The 11,257-nt window shown below is 43.8% G+C and overlaps 1 protein-coding gene across 1 annotated transcript; it reads right to left on the bottom strand.

Moving 5' to 3' along the window:
* Positions 1–4,732: 4,732 nt before the first annotated feature.
* GTF3C6 (general transcription factor IIIC subunit 6) lies at positions 4,733–10,732 on the bottom strand. Its single transcript, XM_035109077.3, has 6 exons — positions 10,603–10,732; positions 8,203–8,283; positions 7,608–7,671; positions 6,479–6,523; positions 6,251–6,361; positions 4,733–5,599 (listed from the first exon to the last, which is right to left on the bottom strand). Exons 1-6 carry the CDS (start codon positions 10,648–10,650, stop codon positions 5,280–5,282), a joined length of 669 nt encoding a protein of 222 aa, XP_034964968.1. The 5' UTR covers positions 10,651–10,732; the 3' UTR covers positions 4,733–5,279.
* Between the last annotated feature and the right edge of the window lie 525 nt (positions 10,733–11,257).

Genomic DNA, 11,257 nt, shown 5'->3' with positions numbered 1-11,257 from the left:
TCGAACATGTGCGCCGGAAGAAGAACTACGCCCGGTGTGGTGACGTCATATCCGCCGGCATTGGGAAGAGGCGTAAAAAGATAGGACAGACTAAGAGCTTTAGAACGTAACAAACGCGCAAGCATTTGTATCTCTGTCTCACAGACCCAATGAAAATATGCTGAAACATTCTGCGTTGCGAAGCAGCATTAAATAGTTGGGGGGTTTTTTTGGGGGGGGAATAACATTTTGTCACTTTTTAATTCCTTTCCCCGCATATGGCGACGTTCAGAGGTAAATCGGAAGTTCAGGCTGCGTGGAAATGGTCCTAATTTCCCATTTCTATGAGAAAGGGCTTACGGTAGGTAGAGCGTCGATCATAGAGATAAGAAAATTGAACAGCCAATATAAACCTTCGGTTTTAAAGCAGTTGTCATTCATCGTGGTTCTCTTTGGGCGCGTAATTGCAGATACTGTACTGTATACACAAATTTAAAGAGGCGTATCTTGCATAGACATTTTTACTTTCTCCTTGGAAGGGCCATAGCAATCAAGGGGAACATACAGGATTTTGCAGTAGGCGTCCCGCCGCCGTCCCAAATGTTTCCGTACAGCACGATTCCCTGCTCTTCCTAACACAGGTTTTTCAGAGACAGCACAAGCCGCCTGTCTGCCAATCAAATGAGTTCAAGGCTTCCGTTTGCAATTTAGTCCTTAATTTGGCCTGGGAGGAAGAAGGGGCTGTTTAAGCAGAATAGCCGTTCTGCTGCATGAAGGTTGTTTGGGGTCTTATATAGAAGTTCTATATACAGTAGATGACATTTGCAAAAGGAGCGACGAGGACCGGATTTTTCAGGGGCTGTGCTGGGGCTGTTTCCACCTTGGCACAGGTGGAAGCAACTTATGGTTCTCCCTCGACCCCCATGGTTCCGCTGTCCATACTTTGGTTGCTATGCACTATTGTTTTATGGCCACCAGGGGGAAGAGATGAGCGAATTAAGGGAATTTGAGGATACTTTTTATTTATTAAGGTGGGGAAATGATACAGGATGTCAGGGTGCGCGTTTGCAGTTAAAATGAGGAGAGGGAAATGCGGGGGAATTCGGGTTCCAGGGGTCCCTCATCTCTGAAACCTTAGGAACTTTAAGTTTTCCTTTGCATGGGGCAGTTAATCTTGAGTGGTTGTTTTACTGTATTTGGTTAGAAGCACATTTATCATCATCATTTATTCCTCCACACTTTAGCATATTTTGGAAGCAGCGTTAAAAGCTTTCCATTTACACTTCCTTTTGAGACCAGGTATACTTTCAGGATATTGTCATGCAGGCTTTTATTCCATTTTAATGGGAGTTTTCTTGGTACTGCCTGGAGTGGTGTAATGTTGAGAAAACAGAAATACCAACCCTCTCCCATATTGGTCCAACAGTTTTGCTGACCCCTGAAGGCACACTTTTCCATTGTCTCCCAAGATAGACAGATATCAACAAGAAGAAGAGTCTGAAAGACTCTCTTTCTTTCAATTTATTGCCTCAAGCTTTCAGGGTAGAATGCATGCCTACTCAAAAGCAAGCTTAATTAAGTTCTGCCCTTGGGCTGGAAGGTGACTGGGAGAGTCACAAAAACTCCACCCAAAAATGAGTTTTAGTTGTGATTTCTGCATTGTAGGGGGTTGCAACAGATGGCCTTTGGGGTCCCTTCCAATTGGACAAGTCTATGGTTGTGGTTAAACCACTGAGCCTAGGGCTTGCTGATCAGAAGGTCGGTGGTTCGAATCCCTGTGACGGAGTGAGCTCCCGATGCTTGGTCCCAGCTCCTGCCAACCTAGCAGTTCGAAAGCATGTCAAAATGCAAGTAGATAAACAGGAACCGCTACAGCGGGAAGGTAAACGGTGTTTCCATGTGCTGCTCTGGTTTACCAGAAGTGGCTTTGTCATGCTGGCCACGTGACCAGGAAGCTATATGCCGGCTCCCTCGGCCAATAATGCGAGATGAGTGCGCAACCCCAGAGTCGGTCACGACTGGACCTAATGGTCAGGGGTCCCTTTACCTTTACCTTATGATTCTATGATTCAACAGAATTAACTCCCAAGCAGTCGTGTATACAGCATGATCAGCTAACCACTTTTTTAGTTCAAAGTCTGTAGTCACCCTTGGCCAACTTCCAGGCTAAGTTATAGGTGTGTCTACAGCATTTTGAACTCAAGTTAACCCCACACCCCTCCTCAGTTATCTCTGCTTATCAGTTGATATGCAGCTCTGAAGACTGTGGTGGGAAGAAACAAAAATTTTTAAAAAATCATTTCAGTAGCACCTTAGAGACCAGCTAAGTTTGTCATTGGTATGAGCTTTCGTGTGCATCCACTTCTTCAGATACGTGGTGGGAAGATTTGTATCCCCAGCAGGGCCAAGAGGTTTAGCTTTCTCTGCCTCCTTCAGTGCAGTGTCTATTTTGTTGATTCTCCACTTTGGGATGCCTCTGCCCAAATCAATGGGGTGGGGTGAGAAAAATTTCCATGGAAGGCCTAAATCACCCTACCCTCCCAAAGAGGAATACTGTCTACTGAGAAGTAAGGTAAAGGTAAAGGGACCCCTGACCATTAGGTCCAGTCGTGACCGATTCTGGGGTTGCGCGCTCATCTCGCTTTATTGGCCGAGGGAGCCGGTGTATAGCTTCCAGGTCATGTGGCCAGCATGACAAAGCCACTTCTGGCAAACCAGAGCAGCACATGGAAACGCCGTTTACCTTCCCGCTGTAGCGGTTCCTATTTATTTACTTGCATTTTGACGTGCTTTCGAACTGCTAGGTTGGCAGGAGCTGGGACCAAGCAACGGGAGCTCACCCCGTCACAGGGATTCGAACCGCCAACCTTCTGATCAGCAAGCCCTAGGCTCAGTGGTTTAACCACAGCGCCACCTGGGTCCCTCTACTGAGAAGTAAGCACCATTAAATCAAATTAGGCCTGCTCCTAGATATATTTATGTTTGCAATCCTACACCTACTTCTCCGGAAATAAGACCTGCTGAATTCAGTGGGGCGTTCTTCTGAGTAGAAGTACAGAGGATTGTACTATTGTACAAGTAAAATGTTTTGCTTGACCAGACTACAGTATAGGTATTGCAGTACTACCAAAAAAATGGAAGAGCTTTGAACATCAAGCTAGACAAAGTGGCATAAGTAAATTAAGTTTTGCATTTTTTTCTACCAACAGTTTCTTTTACAAACTAGCTTATTTCTTAGCCTTATTGCGGTTATAAACAACAAAGGCTGTGTACACACCCTGGGAAATGTAGCTTGCCAAGAATGCTCAGAATTGTTGTTATAGGTAAACTATGGTTCCCAGGATTTGATGTGTGGGGGTGTGAAATGTGATTTAAATGTATGGTTGCATATGCAGCAAAAGAAGGCCGTGATACCCAATGAATAGGTGGGAAACCTGTGGCCCCTCCAGAGGATGTTTATCTGCAACTTCCATTATTCCTGATCACTGATCATGCTGCCTTGGATTGTTCGGCTTTGGAATTCAACAATATCTGGAGAGCCATACATTTCCCATTCCTGCCTTAGAGGCTAACAAATTTCTTATGGCATAATATTTTTAAGTCCAGAAAAGCTTATGCATCAATAAGGTTGTTAGTCATTAAACGTTAAGGGCTTGTTTTTACTGCTTCAGATTAGTACAACTACCCCTCTGGAAATCCTGTGGTTACCCAGATGTCAAACATACTAAATGCAATGGCACTTGCTTAAAGGTATGTGTACTTAGATGAATCTTTTAAGCAGGGGCAAAACTAGGCCTTATTGCACCTGGGTCAAATACCCATATGGCACCCTCCATGTGCATTAGTATACCCACATAGGCTGGAGTCTCAATTGTACTCCTCTGGAGGCTTCACTAGGGCAAGAAACCTGGCAACCCCCCCCCCCCCCGGTAGCTACTGCTCTGCTTTAAAGTATGCTGCTTTAAACTCAGTCAGGCTTACTTCCAAGTAGCTTGCATAGCATTACAATTATGAACGTAAAAACATGTTGATGCCCAAGTATTAGCAATTAATGCTGGAACACAGTGTACACGTCTATTTTAGTTTGAAGGTTAAAACAGTGTCTAACCACAGGAGTTGAACAAAATACTAACTCTTAATCTGTCCTTGTGGTATTGACCAAACAAGCATAAAGTAAAACAAAGCCATTTTGCTAAGCTTGTTTGTTTTCAGAAACAAAGAAACAAATGCATATCTAGAGGCAAGGTAAACTTCTCGACACTAGCAAATGTTACGCATGGGACGGTGAGGACATCTCTCTGACCAAAAACTGGAGATTGTGCTTGCTAAAGTTCTTTTGCAGCTGTTGGTGTTGCAAAAATTAGATTCATAAGAGCTGAAAAGATAAAAGCAGATGGTTAATCCCTCTGTTTTTCCCTATTCAAACTTTTGCACTGGCAGTGCTTTTAAAAGAGATTCTAGTTAGTGTGGAGGGGAAAGCAACATTTATGTTTGCACATTGATATAGATATAGATATATATATTTACGATCAATAAAACACAAAATTATGGATATCGTATGTGTTTCTGACAGCATGCCACATCTTTTCCAAGGTAAGAAGCTGCTGCAGAAAGTATAGATTCTGCAGGATATTTCTAACAATGGTGAATGTACCAACGATGCCCAATTCCTTGTGGGAGTGAAGCATAGCATGTGCGGAAGAAGAAAATGCTTATTACATGTTAACAATAACTCCACTGCCTGTTCAACATATAAGATATAAATTTCAGTCTGCCTTTATGATTGAAGACAGCAAACATTTATTTTACAACAGAAATTATAGAAGTAAAACTGTGAAACAAAAATTGCTTCCACACTTGAGAAGAATCAGGAATGGGTTGACATGATTTCTTCCTCAGGCATACCGGTAGCCCTCTGCTTTTCTGAGGCCAGGGATGTTAGACAAAGTCCAAAGTCCAGCATGTCTGGTGGATATGCCTCAGGCCTTACATTTACCTGATAGGATTTATTTTTTTCCTTTGAATATCAGCTCTTTGCTGCACAACATGCTTTGCTTAGTTTCAGAAGTGGCTAATGGTGCAGTGTGGTCTTGTGGCGAGCAGGGGATCACCGAAAGTAAAAGGGCTTGTGGGGAACAAGGACTTAGCTGCATAGTTCCTGATTTGTGAAAGATGACACTACTTAGCACTCAGATTTAAGGTCCAGTTCTCCTATTTGTGATGTAAACAAACTATCAGTCACAAAGAGTTCTCTAAAACAACGGTATACAACAAAAAGAAGGTCCATTAATTGTTATCTCTCAACTAGTGTCTTTAGAACAATGTGGAGAATTATCTGCCGTAATAACTTGACTGTCCTCTGAAGAGTCCTCCACTGCCTTGGAGAAGGTGGCATCCATAGGAGGGCCACCACCATCCCTTTCAATGTGTGGGTGCATCTCGGGTTCAAAGGCCTGATCAATACTTTCTCTGTCACTGGCTTCTCCTTCAGATTCTTCTGCCATTTTGTCTTGGGACTCAGCTGCCTCTTCTTCTTTTTCGTATAAGAAGTTGCAAATCATGTTAGGTCTGCTGTATGAGAAATCTTTGTCCTTAAGCTCTAGCCATTCCACACCACCACCTGACAGAGAGAAAGAAATCAGGAAGAAGAAAAGTTGGGGACAGGATTTTAAAACTTTTAAAACTAGTATTAAATTCACTAGTCACATCTATTCTTTGCCTCTCCTTTCCCCCCTTCCCCTTTCTTTCTCAGTGCCTGGATTTAGATGGCAAGTTCTTCAGAGGAAAAGAGTGAATGTCATTCTATAAAGCGCAATCTATGCTAATGGTTGTATATAATCACCATCAATAGGAAGTTTTATGGTTAATCATGTAGCAGTAGATAAGGAATACATTTATATGCCATAAGAATACCAGCTGAGGGAGATGGGAACATAAGGAGTTTTGCACATATTATTGATAGCAAACTTATAAACAGACCTGGTATGTTACCAAGTCAGGGCCAGGATTTAACTGGGATCACTAAAACAAAGGAGCAGAACCACAACTCCTTGTAGGCTCAGTTACTTCCAAGGGAAGTAGAAGTGGTGCCAAGAGAGGGTATGTTTATGAACGAGGGAGGTTAGAAAGTAGTGAAGCAATCTGTATACACAGGAACTGGGCAAAGGAGGGTAGTGAAGCAATGCATGACATACAGAAATCTGGTGAGCATGCAAAATGGGATTTCTAGAAGGGGAACTATAGAAAGCAACAGCAATTTTCTCAGAACCACCTGTGTTCTCTTCTCCTTCCTTTTTCTCAGTCAGGAGTGTCCGTGTCATGTTCAGCTTCTTCATTGTGTGGCATTTATATTTTAGCTGTATTTTTTGGTTGCCTTCTGCATCTAGCATAAGGAAAAATTACAGATGATTTTTAAGTGGTAACTTTACTCTTTACAATGTTTCCCCTGCATAAAAGTTTCTTGAGCTTTTGAAAAGCTTAGAAGAAAAGTATTACTTACCATGATCTTCATTTTCTTCAAACACCAAACAGGTACCAAGAGTATCTGGGAATGAAAACGAACATTTTGTTAAGGAAAGTGCAGGTTCCTTTTTAAAAGAATTAACACTCAAAAGAGTGGTATCTACTCTCGTTAAGCAATAGATTTAGAAGATACCGTAAGTGTATGCAAAGGTAGGCCCAGAAGAGCTGATTAGTTCATACAAGGGACTTTTTGTTTGCTTGCTTCCTTTTTTCTTATTTAATCAGTTTACACCAATGCCATATTACAAATTTCTCAAAACTCTCCTCAATTTCAAAAGCAATTTGCAAACAGATATGGTAGCTAAAACTTGGATGTGAAAATTGTTGTCTGCTTTTAGTTAACGTATCATCGCCTATGTTTGTATTTAGGTGTTTTTAAAAAAAGGTAAAGGGACCCCTGACCATTAGGTCCAGTCATGACCGACTCTGGGGTTGCGGTGCTCATCTCGTGTTATTGGCCAAGGGAGCCGGCGTACAGCTTCCAGCTCATGTGGCCAGCATGACAAAGCCGCTTCTGGCGAACCAGAGCAGCACACGGAAACGCCGTTTACCTTCCCGCTATAGCGGTTCCTATTTATCTACTTGCACTTTGATTTGCTTTCGAACTGCTAGGTGGGCAGGAGCTGGGACCGAGCAATGGGAGCTCACCCCGTCGCGGGGATTTGAACGGCCGACCTTCTGATCGGCAAGCCCTAGGCTCTGTGGTTTAACCCACAGCGCCACTCTTGGTGTTTTTACTGTGAGGGTGAGATCCAGCACCATGCCAGCAGATGCAACGGGACTTCCCCTACCTCATCTCCCCACATGTGCCCCCCTCCCCTGCTTTGGAGGGTCCCCAACCCTAAGCAGATTTTGGGTGTTTGGGGGGGAGGGGCTACAGGAGGAAGGATAATTTCCATTTGTGCAAGTCGAAGTCCATTGTGCAAGGACACTTGAATTGGATATCAGCCTAAGTGTATTTACTATTTTTGTGTGTGGAAAAACAGCAAAGGTATACTACTACTGTAATAAAAAATAATTCTGCCTTGGCTCACATGACTAGTTTTATTGTTCATTGGATCCTGGCTTATGAAAAGAAGTATGGTATTCATAAAACATTTTCTTACCTTCATATTCTCCAGCAAAGACATATCTATCTACTTGTAAAATGGGCCTCTCTGTGTCTATTCCCTGCAATTAAGAAAAAGAGGAGACCCAGCTGCATTTAACAAAAAGATCATTAAATGCAAATACCTTTCAAGCAATTTTGACTCAAAGCGCAGCCTAGATTGCTGAATCTGTAACACTTATGAAAGGTTACAGATATCATTGTCATTCACAAAGAGCACACAGTCTCTATTTTGACAGTGTTTATGTACCCTAAGCTGATCAGAACTTCCTACTGTGTGTACACACAGCAAAACGAAGACATGCACATTCTTCATACATGACAGTACTTCCCCCAACAACCGCAAACCAGACTATAGTAAGCAAAACACCTATATTGATGTTTGTAGGTTCTGAATATAATAATAATAATAATAATAATTTATTATTTGTACCCTGCCCATCCGGCTGGGCCTCCCCAGCCACTCTGGGCAGCTTCCAGCAAAGATTTAAATACAATAAAATGTCACAGATTAAAAACTTCCCTAAACAAATAGAGGTTTGTTGTTCATAACAAAAACTGCAAAGATGGAAATTTGTAGTAATTGCACTCACCAAAATCTTGCATTTGTTCTCACATTTTTCCAGAAAGTCTGAATCAATTATTCCTGACAGTTCCACCATGACCAATTGTTCCTGGGGGTAGAAAGTTTTAAAAATATATTTAAAACAATGTACCAGGAAGCTGTCTGCGGACAAACGCCGGCTCCCTCGGCCTATAGAGCGAGATGAGCGCCGCAACCCCAGAGTCAGACACGACTGGACCTGATGGTCAGGGGCCCTTTACTTTACCTTTTACTGTACTGTACTATATTCATAAACTCGGTCTCCCTTTCAGTCCAGCAGATGGAGCCCATCTGCAAATATATTACTGCCATACAACTAGTTTCCAGGAGCACATATACCAGGGGTCCCCAAACTAAAGGCCCGGGGGCCGGATGCAGCTCAATTGCCTTCTAAATCCGGCCATGGACGGTCCGGGAATCAGCATGTTTTTACATGAGCAGAATATGTTCTTTTATTTAAAATGCATCTCTGGGTTATTTGTGGGGCATAGGAATTAATTCATTTTTTTTTCAAAATATAGTCCGCCCCCCCACAAGGTCTGAGGGACAGTGGACCGGCCCCCTGCTGAAAAAGTTTGCTGACCCCTGACATCTACAAACACATCCATCAACCATCCACCTCTATGTTGTAATTGCATGCATCTATATTTTCAACCAAGTTTGTGATGCTATGGGAGAGCAAGACATCCACACCTTTTTCTCCCCTCCCAAGTTACAGTAGGTTGGATATCTCACATTAGTTAATTTTGCTCTAATGCAATGATGTGCATCTTTCTCCAGTGCCAATTTGCAGCTGCAGCTGACTATTTCAAGTCTTATATTTGTTTCATTAAAAAATAAATAAATATGTTTCCTTTACTTAATGGCTTTTCAAAATGTTTCACTGCTCTCACCAACTTAGGACATGGAGACAAAATCATAACAAATCAGTTTAGAGTAAGTATCAACGTCTGATTCTGTATTCCTAAGTAGTGCTCACTAGACCATTTATATTTTCAAACACCAGCAGTTTACTCCCACTTAATTCCAGCAGTAAAGCACTTCACTATTGTACTTTCTGCACTGCCATTTGAACCCAGAATAAACTAATGTTGCCCCTTTCTGCTTTTTTCATAGGCTGACATAAAAAGTACTAGCACTCCCATATTTTGTTCCACCACCAAGTAGGGGAGTATGCAGGAGCTATATACAGTTGGAAAGTAGGTACAGTACTGTACACTCTACTCCTTAACCATTTACATACAATGTTTCAACCATCCTGAGGGAGACAGCATGAAAGCTACTGATGGAAGATGCAGCTGTAGTTACTGTCACTGCTGGCCCAGAGTAACTCCTACAGAACAGGGCCATGTTCAACACAAGATCCAGCAGTAAAATGCCTGTAGAAATTCATTAATGCTTATTATCAAAGTAATAAAAGGCCATGTTCTTCGCCTTTCCTTTGGGGCTATATTCCAGATGTACAACACATAGTTTGATCGTAGAAGGGCCAAGTTCAAAGCTGCACCTCAAAAGTAATGGAGCCGGGAAATATTCCTGTCTGAGATGGAGGGGAACATGGACTTCGGGGAGGTAGACAAGACTGTATTCTGCCAGATCAGGACGGGTACATGTGGCCTTCCAGACTCCAACTCCCATCAACCCCAGGCACCATTGCCACTGGGATGGATAATGGGAGTTGTAGTCCAGCAGCGGCTGGCGCTCTGCAGATGGACCAATATAACCTGATAGCATGTATGTATTCTTAGTTTATACCATGAAGTAATCATTTTAGTGATCCTGGATATGGGCCAGTGAAGGCAGAAGACTTTTGAATATTAGGAGAGCCAAGTGTTGCACCTATTTCACTACAGAGAATGGTGCTCCACGATGCTCTAGTTCAGGCATCCCCAACCTTCGCCCTCCAGGGTTTTGGACTACAATTCCCATCATCCCTGACCACAGGTCCTGTTAGCTAAGGATCATGGGAATTGTAGGACAAAACAGCTGGAGGGCCGCAGGTTGGGAATGCCTGCTCTAGTTTCACTTCGCAACGTATAGAGAGGTGAGTCATGGCATTAAACGCTGGCGATGATGGGACTAATGCCATTTACCAGGAATCGAGTCCGACCGAACTCAGCAGAACTTATTTCCATGTAAACATGCGTATGTATCATCAGGTTGCCCTGCCGCAGCGCAATCCCCATAACCGGTCCGTAGGCGTCAGCCCGGGACTCCCAACGAACCCGGCCGGGACGCTGCTCTCACGGCTCTCGGCCCTACAAAGAAAGGCCCAGGCCGCTTTCCCTGCTCAGACCCCGCAGCGGGAGGGCAGCCGGCAGCCTCGTCACGTGGTGAGCCGCAGAGCAAACCCCGCGGGGTGGGGGGAGAGCCCATTCCTGCCACCCACCTCCACCTCGACCTCTTCCCCGTCGCGGGGTCCTTCCGCGGCCTCCATGCCGGTAGCGCCTCAACGAGCGTCACGTGATCCCCCTGCCGCCGCCGCCGCCGCCATCTTACGCAGGACCCTTTTCGGCGAGAGCAGCGCCTCTGGTTGCTGCGAGGAGGACTCTGGGCAGGGCAGGAGAGCTGCGCAGTTCGCAGGCTTGAGGTGGCGGCTTCTGCTCAGAAGCAGCCGAGGGGGAGACAGGCGGAGTTCAGGCAGTCTAATGACCCGAACAAGAGTGTGGGGGTGACTCCTAATCCTCTAGAAAATGTTACTGGGGTGTTTTGTTTTTTAAACATATATATCCTGACCTATAGAGAACTTTGGCGGGTAGCGGGAAAGAATGCTCGCTTCCGTCCTTTTAACATAAATGTGGTTCATAATTATTATTATTATTTATTTATTTATTTATTTATACCCCGCCCATCTGGCTGGGTTTCCCCAGCCACTCTGGGCGGCTTCCAACAGAAACATTAAAATATACTAATTTCTTAAACATTAAAAGCCTCCCTAAACAGGGCTGCCTTCAGATGTCTTCTAAAAATCTGTTAGCTGTGTTCCTTTTTGACATCTGATGGGAGGGTGTTCCACAGGGCAGGCGCCACCACCGGGAAGGCCC

Source organism: Zootoca vivipara, chromosome 3, assembly GCF_965207765.1.
Source record: "Zootoca vivipara chromosome 3, rZooViv2.hap1.1, whole genome shotgun sequence".
Taxonomy (NCBI): domain Eukaryota; kingdom Metazoa; phylum Chordata; class Lepidosauria; order Squamata; family Lacertidae; genus Zootoca; species Zootoca vivipara.
The sequence above is the reverse complement of the archived record's forward strand: the minus strand, read 5'-3'. Positions and strand labels throughout refer to the sequence as shown.

Coding starts and splice junctions, on each gene's coding strand:
- GTF3C6 (XM_035109077.3), bottom strand. CDS start 10,650: ATGGAGGCCGCGGAAGGACCCCGCGACGGGGAAGAGGTCGAGGTGGAG. Junction 8,284..10,602: donor GGGAAGAGGTCGAGGTGGAG/GTGGGTGGCAGG, acceptor TTCTACCCCCAG/GAACAATTGGTCATGGTGGA. Junction 7,672..8,202: donor AGAACAAATGCAAGATTTTG/GTGAGTGCAATT, acceptor TCTTAATTGCAG/GGAATAGACACAGAGAGGCC.